Source organism: Bos mutus, chromosome 18 (assembly GCF_027580195.1).
Source record: "Bos mutus isolate GX-2022 chromosome 18, NWIPB_WYAK_1.1, whole genome shotgun sequence".
Taxonomy (NCBI): Eukaryota; Metazoa; Chordata; class Mammalia; order Artiodactyla; family Bovidae; genus Bos; species Bos mutus.
In genome coordinates, this window is record NC_091634.1 from 15,827,173 (window position 1) to 15,842,044 (window position 14,872).

The following is a 14,872-nucleotide window of genomic DNA, read 5'->3' on the forward strand; positions in this document are numbered from 1 at the left end:
TTGTTAGTATATAAAATAGAATTGATTTTTTTTTTATATTTTGAGATAAATATGCTGTGACCGTGATAAATTTACTTATTATTTCCTGTACTTTCTACATATCTGGTTATGTCTGTGAATGCAGTTTACCTTCGCCCTTTCCAATCTGTTTGCCTTGTATTTTTCGTTCTTTATTCATTGTCTGCAGTGTTCAATACAACTGGTGAGAGCAGCTATCCTTGTCTTGCTCCTGATCTTAGGGGAAAAACAACCTTTAACCATAAGTATGATATTATGTATAAATCTTTTGTAGTTGCATTTCATTAAGTTGAGGAGTTCTATTTCTAAAGTCGAGAGTTTTTAATACAAGTATAACAGATGTTAAATTTTGCCTAATGCTTTTTTTCATTTGAAATGACCATAGGCTTTTCCTACTATATTCTGATATAATGAGGATTATATGTATTGATTGTCAGGTATTATACCAATCTAGCATTCCAGTGATAAGCACCACTTGTTCATGTGTTATGCTTTTTATATTATCCCTTTATACAATTCACTCTTATTTTTTGGTTTTTAATTGGTATTCATCAAGGCTATTGGTCTGTAATTTTACCTTTTTCTGGTTTTGGTAACTGTATAAGATTCACCTCATAAAAGGAATAGGGAAGTATTCCTCAGTCCTTTATTTTTAAGAAGAAGTTAGTGTAGTATTATCATTAACTCTTAAATGTTTCACAGGACTTACCTTGAAGTCTTCTGGACCTGGAAAAATCTTTGTGGGAACTTCTTGAATTGCAAACTCAGTATCTTTAATAGTTAAGGGTTTTCAGTTTTTTTTTTCTTTGGTATCATGTTTTTAAGTGAAAATATTTGTCCATTTCATCTACACTGTCTAATTTGTTGCCTTTAATTTGTTTATGCTGTAATCTCTTTGTTCTGTTTAATATCTGCTGGATCTGATAGTGGCCATATGTGGCATCCTTCTTTACTTCTTAAATGTCTAACTAGTGTTTTACCTTTTTTTGTGAGGGGCGGGGGGTTGTGCTTGATGCTGTTTCAGGTCTTTATTGCTGCATGGGCTTCTCTATTAATAGTTGTGACACAGCAACTTAGTTGCCCCATGGCATGCAGGATCTTAGTTCCCTGACCAGGGATGGAACCCATGTTCCCTGGATTGGAAGGTGGATTCTTAACCACTGGACCACCAGGGAAGTCCCTAGAGGTTTTACATTTTAATGATACTTTGAAGTATCTGGCTTTTCGTTTCACTGATTTATTTCCCCCCCTGTTGCTTGCTTATTTCTTATTTTACTGATTTTTCCTTTTTTCCAAACTATTTCCTTTACTTGCTTTGAGTTTAGCATATTCTTTTTTAAAGCTACTTAAGATAAAAGTTTAAATTATTGATATTAAATCTTTCTTGTTTCCTAATATAAAGTGAAAGTGAAGTTGCTCAGCCGTGTCCGACTCTGTGCAATCCCATAGATGGCCTCCCACCAGGCTCCCCCATCCCTGGGATTCTCCAGGCAAGAACACTGGTGTGGGTTGCCATTTCCTTCTCCAGTGCATGAAAGTGAAAAGTGAAAGTGAAGTTGCGTAGTCGTGTCCGACTCTTTGAGACCCCATGGACTGCAGCCCACCAGGCTCCTCCGTCCATGGGATTTTCCAGGCAAGAGTACTGGAGTGGGATGCCATTGCCTTCTCCAGGGAATCCTCCCGACTCAGGGATCAAACCCAGGTCTCCCGCATTGTAGGCAGACGCTTTACCGTCTGAGCCACCAGGAAATATATTATGAGTCCTGCTTTTTTATACATTTTTTATAATCTCAGTCTTGGGACTCCCCTGGCAGTCCAGTGGTTAAGACTCCATGCTTCCAATGCAGGGGGCAGGCATTCAGTCCCTCGTTAGGGAACTAAGATCCCACAAGCCACGTGGGAGTGTTTAGTTCTAAAGTTGGAGTCAGGGCTGCTATTTTGCTCTTTGTTTTCTGATTACCTGACCTGTTTTATTTTAAATCTTTTAAATATACTTTATATTTTAGTGCAATTTTACATTCAGAGAAAAATTAAGTAGAAAGTACAGTGAGTTTCCATTTATTCCCTACCCTGACAAATGCATAGGCTTCCCTAATATTAGTATCTTGTACCAGAGTGGTATGTTGTTAAAATCAGCGACCTACACTGATATATCATTGTCATCCAAAGTTCGTAGTTTATATTAGGGTTCATTTTTGGTGATGTTTATTCTATAGATTTTGACAAATATATAGTGTTATGTATCTGCCATTATAATATTATACAGACTAATTTCACTGCTCTAAAAATCCTCTGTCCTCTGCCTACTCATCCCTCCCTCTCCTCTATAATCTGTAATAGTGGCAACCACTGATCTTTTTATCTTTTCTCTATAGCCTTTTCAGATTGGGCTTAACACATTTAAGATTCCTCCTAACCTGATTTTATGCATCTGTTCCTACATTTTGTTTTACTTTGTGTCAGTCAGTACTGACACAATAATGAATTTTCATTATTCATTTTCATTTCTCTGTTGCATCTGTAGTTACATCATCTTGCATTGTTTTTTGTGGTTTCTTTAGGGATTATAGTATGCAGCTTCTATAGTATAGTATCTTTAACTTATCATGATTTATTAGAGATAATGCTGAATTACTTAAGGTAAAATATATCAGCTTGCAACATTGTATTTTCATTTACTGACTTCCATGGTTTGCTCTTTGGTTCTCCATGTATTTGATATTTCTGTTTGTAATTAATGGTGTTAAAATGCTTGCTTTAAACCAAGAGTCTACAGCCATTAGGTTATATCCAGTCTGCTACATGTTTTTGTACAGATTGTGAGTTAAGAATAGTTCTTCTATTTTAAATGTTGGAAAAAATACAAAATCAAAATATTTCTGACCTATTTAAGTTTTTGAAATTTAAATCTTAGTGTCCAAACATGAAGTTTTATTGAAACACAACATTGCTCATTCATTTTATAAATTCTCCATGATTGTTTTCATGCTAAAACAGCAGAAAAATGTTCACCAATTGCTGCTAAAAACTTTTTTAAAAAATGGAAGGAAATGAATATAGTCTTTTTAATAAAACTTTTCTCCAATTCTTCATTCTTTCCTAAAGACCTTGTTTATCATCTGGTGTCATTTTTACCTTCAGCCTGAAGACCTTTTTTTTTTTTTTCCCACCATTTTTGGTACAGTTTTGCTAGTGATGAATTCTTTCAGACTTTATCTGCTCATATAGCTTTATGTCGCCTTTGTTTTTAATAGGTAATGTTGCTGAGTACAGAATTCTTGGTTGATGTTCTCTTAGGCTTTTAGCAGTTTGATTAGGATTTTCTGAGTGTAGTTTTCTTTTGTTTTTATTCTTTTGGGGTTCATTAAGCTTTTTTAATGTATAAGTCAAGTTTTTGCTTATTTTGAATATGTTATGCCATTATTTCCTTAAAATTTTTTCAGGTCTTTTTTTTTCCTCTTTCTCTGGGACTCCAATTATATCTGTCTTGCATTACTTTGAAATGGACCCAAAAATCTCTGTGAATCCGTTATTCATTTTTTTCTTTTTCATTTCCTTTCTATTCAGATGGCTTAATTTCTGTTGATCAAAATAGTCATACTTTATTTTATTATGCTTTTTTAAATTTCACTTTGCAGATATTTCATTTTTACAAATTGAAGGATTTTAGCAGTCCTGAGTTGAGCAAGTCTATAGGAGCCATTTTTCCAGCAGTATTTAGTATTTGCTCATGTCTCTGTCAAGATGGCTATTCCTGAAATATTTCACTTTATCATTATTATTGTATTTGTTATCATCTGTAGTCAATGATCTTTGATGTTACTATTACAAAAAGATTACAACTCACAGAAAGCTCTAGTGATGATCAACACATTTTATCTAAGTATTTTTTAATTCAGACAGGCATATACATTGTTTTTTAGACATAATGCCATTGCACACTTAATAGACTACAATATAGTGTATGTGTAACTTTTATATGCAGTGCATAATCAAAGAATTTTTGTGACTGGCTTTATTGCAATAATTATTGTAGTGGTCTAGAACTGAAACTGTGATGTCTCCAAAGTATGTCTGCATTTACAAGGTTAATGTTTGTTCCTTTTCCTATGCTATTGAGCCTATATAGTGAAATTTTCATTTCATTTATTATACTTGGTAGGTCTAGAATTTTCAGTTCATGTTTTTTTATCAGTTTATGTTTCAAGATTCCATGCCAGATTTTTCATTACTTCTTTGGAGAAGGAAATGGCAACCCACTCCAGTGTTCTTGCATGGAGAATCCCAGGGACGGGGGAGCCTGGTGGGCTACCGTCTCTGGGGTTGCACAGAGTCGGACACGACTGAAGTGACTTAGCAGTTAGCAGTTGGACACATTTAGAACAACTATTTTGAAGCCTTTTTATTTTTTTTAATTTTTTTTGCAAAATCCAACATCTAGGCCCACTAGGAATTAGTTTCCATGAACTATATTTTTCTGAATATGGGTTATATTCCCCTTCTTATTTTTCTGTTTACATATCTGGTAATTTTTGCTAGAAACCAGGATCTTTTGAATAATGTGTTGTAGTAATCCAAATTCTGTATGTCTTGTTTTTTGAGGATTTTTGTTTATTTTTCTTCTAGTAGACAATTAACTTGCTTGGAATCAAGCTTTAAACCCTGCCCTCCCTGTCCTCTTACCTCCACCCCAAGTGTGAAGCAGCTGATAGTTAGGTCTCTTCAGCTTCCTCCTGCTGCTTTTTTCACTCGGGTCCCGTGATGGGTGATGTTCATGTACTTTTAGTTCTCAAAGAATTGGTATGTATTAACGTTTAGATTTGAGGGCTTACTTTCTGTGGTACTCTTTCTTCTAGTGTTTCACCCTTTTATAATTCCTGCTGCTTTGTTAGCCCCAACTTTCTGACACCTCAGTCCACAAAGGCTGTAGGTTCTGCTTAACTTATAAGCAGGTTGTATAATGCTGTTAATCAAAAATGCAGAAATCTCGGAATCTCACTAGGTACACTTCTGGTTTTCAAAACTCTTTTCTCGTGTCTGTTTGCTTTTTCCTAAGTCTCCTTTGATCTCTCTTAACAATTGCTTAGTTTGACTATCAAACTAGAGTTCTGGCAAAATTTATACTCAGATTTGGAGTCTCATTCTTCCTGTAGTTTTCTCACTTCTAGATAAATGTCGCTAAATCTTCAGCTCATCTACCAGTCCTCAATTCTATCCTCTATCACCTTTGAGGAAGTAAACTGGTTTTCTGCTTGCAGAGCTGTGGACTTTGGGGTGGATACCTTCATGCAAAATAGCCACAAACTTAAGAATTCTTACTCATTGTTATCGTTTAAGAATAAACTCTTCTCCAGTTTTTGCTTACTTTGGTGTCCTTCCAGTGCCTTCTATTACTTATTTATTATGTATTGTGTACAGATTTTAAAATTATCATCTGAGGGATTGTTTTCCTGACCAGTTCACTCTATTATTGCTGGATATGTCACATTTGTGCATTTTTTAGAATTTATTTTTAATAGAAGGATAATTGCTTTACAATAATGTGTTGGTTTATACTGTACATCAACATGAATCAGCCATAGGTATACATATGTCCTCTCCCTCTTGAACCTCCCTCCCAGCTCACATCCATTCCACCCCTCTAGGTTGTCACAGAGCCCCAGTTGGAGTTTCTGAGTCATACAACAAATTCTCATTGGCTATCTATTTTACATATGGTAGTATATGTGTTATCGTGCTACTCTCTCCATTCATGTCCATGCATTTTAAAACCATATTCTTCCTGCATAACACATTAATCTTAAAGGAGAAAAAAAATTGCCTCATTGGTGAAGCCTGAAAAATTGTTCTGCCCTTGTAATACACTGTAACATACTTCTGTTGTAGTACCCTTACCACCAGTCTTGTAGATTTGCGTTGACACATACTTTCTTAAAAGTATGTGTTGCATGCTTTGCAGCTGTAACTTCTTGTGAGCAGAGACTGTGTTTTGTATATCTTGGCACCCCAGTAAACTAATGCAATTTGGGATTGCAAAGTGACTTCACAATACATTTTTAGAATACGTTATTAAGTAAATTTGGTGGCAAGTATTTCTACTTTGATTTTTTGTTGTTGTTGCTTCCCTTACAATCTAAATCACAAAACAAGAAAAATGGTAGGCTTTCTTTACAAGTTTCATATGAATGCCAGAAAGGAGCAGGATCAAAACTAGTCCCCAAGGACTTCCCTGGCAGTCCAGTGGTTAAGACTTTCTGCTTTCACTGCAGGGAGCACCAGTTCAGTCCCTGGGTGGGGACCTGAGATCCCACATGCTATATAGGACAGCCAAAAGATAAAATAAGTTATAAAATAAAAATCTAGTCCCCTATGTCTGGTCAATTTTCTGATCACAGTTCCAAACCATTATAGGGATCAGTGTCATTCAAAGATGTGACTGTGGACTTCAGTCAGGAGGAGTGGCAGCACCTGGATCCTGCTCAGAAGACACTCTACATGGATGTAATGTTGGAAAACTATTGCCATCTCATTTCTGTAGGTAAGAAAAATTCTTTGAAACTTTCAGTAGCATGCATTTCCTTTGAGAGTGCCTAAAATACATGTGATCTTGGATTTCAGGGATGAATTCTCTTTGGTTGACACAAAGGATAATTGTGTCTTGACTTGCTTAGTACAAGGTGTTACGTTTACTCTTACACGAAGGAGTATCTTACTTTGCAGAATGGAAATTCAACTTATTGATTTTTCAAATGTATTAACATCTAAGCAACTTAATCCAAATCTTCCCTTAATCAGGGTGTCACATGACCAAGCCTGATGTGATCCTCAAATTGGAACGAGGAGAAGAACCATGGACATCATTTAAAGGTCATACCTGCTTAGGTGAGTTTCTGACTCTCAGGCAGATGAGATCTAGTGAAAAATAAATTTAAAGTGGTTGTGTGGTGGGCAACACCTTTGAAATGTTTTGGTAGTGTCCTTTTAAAGGGTCCTAACCTTTGAAATGACCATTGTGCCTGCAAAAATCTCAAATTACACTTTCAAATACCACTCACCCTATATAATAGACTTTCCTAATTTGCTTGCCACTCTTACTTGCCTAATTGATTGCCTAACTGCCACTCTTAATCAAAATGTACTGTAAGCCTTCCTTCTTTTAGATCTTTTCATCCATTTCTGTCCTTTTCTAGCTTTCTCAGTCCCTTATCATCTAGCCATTGTATAGGTTTCTTTTAGGCATTCTTATCTATCTTTAAGAAAGAAAAAATTCTTTGTTAGTATTTCTCAGGTGCTTTCTGGTTTATCTCCATATCTTTAGTATCATTTCAGATTTGTTTGCTATGCTAACTCTGAGTTCCCATTCTCACCACAAGTCTCGCTGTTAATTTAAAAATTCTGTTGCCTTGACCTAGACAGATAATTCCATAGTTACTATTTTTTTACAGTAAGTTTTCATGGTTCATTGTATATCGATGATCATCTTACCTGAAACCATCCCTTGCTTTGGGTAAAACATTGACTTGTTCTTACCCTGATTCTCTCAATGATTATTTCCAGCTTGGTCTGTTCTCTTTACACTCTGGCCACATTGCCTGGAACAGTGCCTTATACATAATAGTCACACAAATCTTTTTTTTTTTTTTAATGTATATTATTTCTCTAGACTCTCAGTCTTTTTTCTCTAATTTGTCATCAAGAGATCTACCTTTTAATTATAGTAGTATCATCCATTCTGAGAACTTAAACTCTTTGTTTTATATAGATACCTCTAGCATTGACATTCTTGGCACATTTCTCCCACCTTCACTCTAGTCCTTCCTAAGTCCTGCACTCTGATGTCTTACTTATTCCAACTTTCCTAGCTCTTAAATTCTTTCCCACTAACTATTTCCAGATTATTTTGTTCCTGCTGTGATACCAGCTTGATTGTCTCTGTCATAATCTTTTGGGAACCTCTTCACAGTTTGTGCTTATAAGCCTGTGAAATATATTTACATCCTCCTATATTTTATTTTTCGCTGTAGTTTTCTCACTTCTACATAAATATCATACAAATTGACAGCTACCGTATTTCATGTCTTGAAATTGTAATTACAGTTTGGCTTTGCTATAATTTTTGTCCTAATTTTTTCAACTTATATTGTTACTTTCCTGACAAGATACTTGTTCTCTACTTCTTTTTGTTAATTATATGAAACTGAAATTCTCCTTTATACAAGGAGTACCATAGTAAGCTGTCATGTGGTCTTTTCAAGTGTTTCTCTTTTGTGGAAACTCTTGCTAATTTCCACTTGATCTAGTCTCCTAAATGTCCTCTATACATGTAAGGGTTATCATGTCTGTACTTTTCACTGTGTTCACCCTTCCATGTAATGTGTATCTTTGAAGTCATGACTTCTTATCCTTGCTCTTCCTTGACTACTCCCCAGCATATCCACCTCTCCTTTTTCTTCATTCCCATGTTTTTTATAACTGTGACACATACAACTCTTAAAGATTATATAATTTGATACTTGACTGTACATGGTTTATACTTAAGGATTCATTCTTTCAAAGATAATATCCTTTGTACTTTCTTTGGTGTAGTATATATGTTAAGTAGTCAGTTGCTTTTTTTCTGTTTGTGGAACTGTATAGAGGAGATCTCTTTGTCCTCCATTCACAAAGCATGTACTGATAAGTCCTTTCAGAAGTATTTGCTCAGGTCATGGCTCTGTACATCTGATTGAAGTGGTGGATTCTAACAGACACTACGTATCTATGATCTGCAGTGTTAATATAAACTCAGAAGAATACAAAGAAAATAACCAATAAAGAATTTCAATAAAGAGTTATGAGAAAAGATTATTGTCAAAGTTTGCATTTTTAATGAAATATTTATGATACAATGTAAGCTTGTAAAAAGATTTGTTAGAATTATTTTTATAAACTATAGTTGTTTTCAAGTTATAAAGAAACAGTCCTTAAATTGATGGTGAGGCATATGTGAAGAGTTTTGATATCATGGAGTGGTAGCATTTTCTTGAAGATTCTCTAAATATGATTAGAAATAAGACTAGGAAAAAAGTCAGCTGATTAAAAGAATGTAAGTAAAGCATGTGATTAGGAATAAGTGAGGTATATATACAGCAATAAATATGAGGCTTTACTTGTTATGGGTGAGATTTTTCAGATATGTGGACAACCCTGAAAACTTGTTCGAATATATAAAGTGAGTTTAAGTGATGTAAAGTTTTGTTTACAGGAGAAATTCCTTCTATGTTAGTACTGGAGGCAATGAACTCAGGAAGAAACAGACTTTTGAGCCTAGATTTAACATTGTTGCATTAGATATGGATGATCTCAAATATAACTATAAATTTATAAGAGAAATAAAGGCTAAGGTTAATGAGTGATCTAGAACCACAGGGAGCAATCTTTCTGGTCCACATATGGAAAACTGGAGTTAAGAATGTTACTGTATCGGAGAAAGACTTGATTCTTTCTTTAAACCTCAATAATTAAGTTAGCAATTGAAAAGAATAGTTATAATTAATTGTCATGAGTGTTTTCTTATTGAGCAATTTTGAAAGAAAAATAGCAATCTGAATACACCAGTAAACAAAACACTAGTTTGTTTCAAAGTTCCTGTTGGGGGACTTCCCTGGTGATTCAGTGGTTAAGACTCTGGGCTTCCACTGTAGAGGGTATGACTTCAATCTCTGGTCAGGGAACTAAGATCCTGCATGCTGCACAATTTGGCGAAAAACACCCCATTTGTTTTTAATAAAAATAAAGTTCCTGCTGGGAGTGTTTTCTTTGTACTTACCTCACAAGAAAAAATGACTCCCAGTTATATGGAGGATTAGAGTGTAGACTATAGGATTTTTTTTTTTTCTAAATGCTAGGAAAATAATCAATGCTTGGAAAGATTTATCGATGGCTGTGTGGAAGAGGGGTGGTGGGACAACTGGACGTATTTTACCTGACAATCTAGGGATGAACATTTAAAAGCTCTAATCTGTGTCCTCCAGACACTTACCTCTAAAATTTTCCCTGAACTAGCTTTTCCACTAATTTGTCTTGTTCATCCTACTTAAATCTTAATGCCATAGGTTCAGTTCATTGCCTCTGAATCCACCTATCCAAGCATGAGTTCCTCTTCCACTGTTCTTGTCTCTTCTCTTTACTGCTTCTTGTCTTTGTTTTACTTTCTGTATGAAGTTCTGGGACAAAGTGCAAATGTTACTAGCATTCATTACTTAATATTTCACCTTTTTCCACACTGAGGCAGAGTGTTTAATTTAGGTTCCATGTCTTTTCCCAGGCAAGGAATAGTTTGTCCTTGATCTTTTTTGGCCTCATATATATATACAATTCCTTTTCATAGAAAATATGTAAGATTCACAAGTTGTTATTAATTATATTCTTTTCTAGAAGAAAACTGGAAAGCTGAAGACTTTTTATTGAAATTCAAGGAACAGCAAGATAAATATTCTAGATCAGTTATATTAATCAACCACAGAAAGCTGGTTAACGAAAATGGTAGTACATGTGAAAAGACACTTACTTTGAGTAAAAACCCTATTAATTCAAAAAAGCTACCTCCTGAATATGACACTCGTGAAAAGATTTTAAAAAATGTTTCAGAATTAATCATCAGTAATCTAAGTCCTACAAGAAGGAGACTTAGTGAGTGTAATGGGTATGGGAAATCACTCCACAATACTAAACCAGAGACAGCTCACTCTGGAGTCAAATCTCATAATCAATGTGGGAGGACCATCAGTCATAATGAAACGATCACACAATATCATAAGATGGAAACTCCAGCACAGTCATTTGAATATAATGACTGTGAGAAAGCCTTTTTAAAAAGAGGAGGCCCAGTTACACATAGTAGAACTTATAGAAGGGGAAACACATCTGATTATAATAAAAGAAGAAGAACAACCAATATTGAAAAAAAGCATACATGCACTGAATGTGGGAAGTCCTTTTGCAGGAAATCAGTATTGATTCTGCATCAGGGAATTCACACAGAAGAAAAACCCTATCAATGTCATCAGTGTGGAAATTCATTTAGGAGGAAATCCTATCTCATTGATCATCAGAGAACTCACACGGGAGAGAAACCCTTTGTTTGTAATGAATGTGGTAAGTCTTTCCGCCTAAAGACAGCCCTCACTGATCATCAGCGAACACATACAGGGGAGAAATCATATGAATGTCCACAATGTAGGAATGCCTTTAGATTGAAATCACACCTCATTCGTCATCAGAGAACTCACACAGGAGAGAAACCATATGAGTGTAGTGACTGTGGAAAGTCTTTCCGCCAGAAGACAACACTCTCCCTACATCAGAGAATTCATACAGGAGAAAAACCCTATATTTGTAAAGAATGTGGAAAGTCCTTTCATCAGAAGGCAAACCTTACTGTACATCAAAGAACTCATACAGGGGAAAAACCCTATATTTGTAATGAATGTGGGAAATCCTTCTCCCAGAAGACAACCCTTGCTCTTCATGAGAAGACTCATAATGAAGAGAAACCTTATATTTGTAATGAATGTGGAAAATCCTTCCGCCAGAAGACAACCCTCGTGGCACATCAGAGAACACATACAGGGGAAAAATCCTATGAATGTCCTCACTGTGGGAAGGCTTTTAGAATGAAGTCATACCTCATTGATCATCACAGAACTCACACAGGAGAGAAACCATATGAATGTAATGAATGTGGAAAATCCTTCAGTCAGAAGACAAATCTCAATTTACATCAGAGAATCCATACAGGAGAGAAACCTTATATTTGTAATGAATGTGGGAAGTCTTTTCGCCAGAAAGCAACCCTCACTGTACATCAGAAAATACATACAGGGCAGAAATCCTATGAATGCCCTCAGTGTGGGAAAGCCTTTAGCAGGAAATCATATCTCATTCATCATCAAAGAACTCATACAGGAGAGAAACCATACAAGTGTAGTGAATGTGGGAAGTGCTTCCGACAGAAGACAAATCTCATTGTACATCAGAGAACTCACACAGGGGAGAAACCTTATATTTGTAATGAATGTGGTAAGTCCTTCAGTTATAAGAGAAATCTTATTGTCCATCAGAGAACTCACAAGGGAGAAAACATGGAAATGCAGTAATAAATGATGTGATTTCTTTGTGAAGCCTTTCTAAGTTATTGTAAAACTTTGTTTTTTTAAAGCATGCTTAAACATATATATGAGGTAATTTTAATCACAAATGTAATAATAATTATTAATTTAATGTACTGTACCACATAAATATTTATCTATGTTTACTAGCATATGAAATGGGTGTGCTCATTGATATTGAACTTTTTATCAGCAATGAAGCTAATTTTCTAAGTTTTTGAGTTCTGACTCAGTTTATTTTTTTAAGTGCTTATATAGTACATGCAGAGGCAAGATACAAAATGGTTATAAGCATCACCCTCCATAAGAGGAAGAAAATATGAAATAAACTTCTTATTGCACTCTTCAGAATAAAATGTAGTTGTTACTACCCCCAAAGTTGACCACTTCCCTGTTTTTAACATGAAATAGTTTTCTTACTTATTCAAACTATATATGTATTTTGTTATTCATTATAAATTCTTCTGTGTGGTTTCACTCAACGTTTTAAAGATTCATACATTATTGCATGTGGCAGTAGTGTATTCATTTACATTCTGTATACTATTCCATTTTAAGAATATACTGCTATTTATCAATCCTCTTGATGGGTATTTGTATTTTTTTATAATTTTGTGTTGTAATAAAAATGTGGCTGTAAATATTCTTGTATATGTCTGTCTGTGGGGGTGTGTGTGTGTATGCTTGTATTTCTGTTGATTTTATACAAAGACTGAAATTATTTAATCCCAGGGTATGTATAAAGGGTTTTCAGTTATGGTTGATACTGCCAGAGATCTCTCAAACTTTTCTCAACATGGGATGATTCACTTTGGAGAGTATTGCGATATACACAGTATATGTAATTCACAGTATACTTTGAGTTACATTTTAGTGCTTCATGTTATATTTAGAAATCTTACCACAATGTATGTCTTTTTAGCCTCCCCTCTTTATGATTATTATATTTATTATATCTACATACATTGCAAGCCTTATGAGACAGTGCTATACTCCTTGCTTTTTAGCACAGTAAATATTTATAAAAAGAAAAAAACAATTTTATTTTTTACTCAGCAATTTACCATTTCTATAGCTCTTATTTTTGAAGTTTCAAGTTTTCCTTTGGTATCATTTTCCTTTCATCTAAAGAGTTTTGTTTAGCGCTTCTTCTAGAGCAAGCCTGCTGGTAGCAAATCCTCTTTGTCTTTCTTTATCTAATATCTTTTATCCTTCATTCTTGATCATTTTCACTGGACAAAGATTGGGGTTGACATTTCTTTCCTTAAAGCATTTAAAAAATGTTCCACTACCCTTGGGCCTTCATACTTTCAGTGAGAGTTCTGTTATTCAAGACATTGTTCTCCAATATGTAAAATGCATCTGTATTCTCTGGAAGCTTTTGATATTTTTTTTCTTTGATTTTCAGCAGTTTGGTTATGATGTGTCTCAGCAATGGTTTCTTACAGTTTATCCTTTTTGTGATATGCTACATTTCTTGAATCTGTAAGTTTAAGGTCTTTTGCTAAACTTGGTAGGTTTTCAACCATTAACTCCTTATAAATATTTTTTTTTCTTCCTGGTACTTTCTTTTTTCCTTTCACAATCTCAGGGACACAAATAACAAACCCTTTGGTATTGTCCCTCAGATCCTAGAGGCTCTAATAAGTTTGTTTTATTCTAAATCTTTCTATGTTAGATAATTTTTTTGTTGATCCAAGTTCAGGTTCACTAAATCTTTTCTCTGTTTTCTCCATTTTGTTGCTGAACCCATCAAATAGGTTTTAATTTTCATCATATGTTTTAGTTCTAAAATTTCCTTTTATACATCTGAAAATTATAAAAATTTTTAGTTAAAGTTCCTTAAAACTAAATTCTTTTTGGTTCTTTTTTTACAGTTTCTGTGTCTCTGCTTAGAGTCCCCTTTACTTGTTGAAACATGGTTCTAATAGCTGTTTAAAAGTCTTTGGTAATTCTAACGTGAATCATCTCAGTGTTAATGTCTTTTTCTTTTTTTCTTTTCCATTGTGAGTTGTTAAAATTGTCCTATTCCATTGTATGCAGAATACATTTTTATTGTTTGCTAGACATTTTGAATAATTTGATTCTTTGAATCTATTTTAAATCCTGTGGGAGGCATAATTTTGGTTTGTTTATCTTAGTAGGTTGAATTCAGATTCAGTGTGTAAGTTCTAATGTACTTTCTGTGCCCTGGGCTTCCAATGTCAGTTCATTTTGCAAAGCATTTGCAGCACCAGTGTGCTTTATCTTTCAGGGGGTTCACCTAGGACCCACTCTGAGACCTGGCTTATGGTCTACCTTCTAGTTCGATTCTCAAGGCCTTTGGTGTGCTGCCTAGAGTCAGATCTACACGTGTGCACCCTCGACTTCATATACTTTAAGGGATCTCTAACTTGAGTTGCCTCCTCTCCCCTGTCTTCCTAGAACTTTTTAGTTTCCAGAGGACCCCTTCCTGGCTCTAGTTACAGCAACAGAGCTTTATTTAGTCTTCTCATTCTGCTGTATCCTTGCCACAACTCGGTCTTCCTCCAGCGCCAACCAGTGACAGAATAAAGAAGAAAAAAACAATGAGATTTTCCATCTTCTTCAGAACAGACTTCCACTAGTAAGATAAGATTCCCTTTCCTTGGGATTTAAGTACTTGCTGGCAGCTACTGGTATCATGGATTCCTTCCACTTCTCTGCCCCACAAAAATCTCTTCTGT

At 34.9% G+C, this 14,872-nt stretch overlaps 1 protein-coding gene across 5 annotated transcripts in view; it reads left to right on the top strand.

Annotated features, from left to right (window-relative positions):
* Nucleotides 1-14,872, top strand: part of ZNF567 (zinc finger protein 567) — a 43,300-nt gene that overhangs the window by 17,154 nt on the left and 11,274 nt on the right. For 4 of the 5 annotated variants that reach the window (XM_005908223.3, XM_070387861.1, XM_070387859.1 and 1 more), the window contains 3 exons: nucleotides 6,430-6,556; nucleotides 6,814-6,900; nucleotides 10,435-13,084. In XM_005908223.3, the coding sequence (XP_005908285.2) occupies nucleotides 6,430-6,556; nucleotides 6,814-6,900; nucleotides 10,435-12,155 (1,935 nt within the window). In that variant the 3' untranslated portion in view covers nucleotides 12,156-13,084. Of the gene's footprint in view, nucleotides 1-6,429; nucleotides 6,557-6,813; nucleotides 6,901-10,434; nucleotides 13,085-14,872 lie in introns of those variants that run through there. The other variant, XM_070387862.1, reaches the window with a different exon arrangement.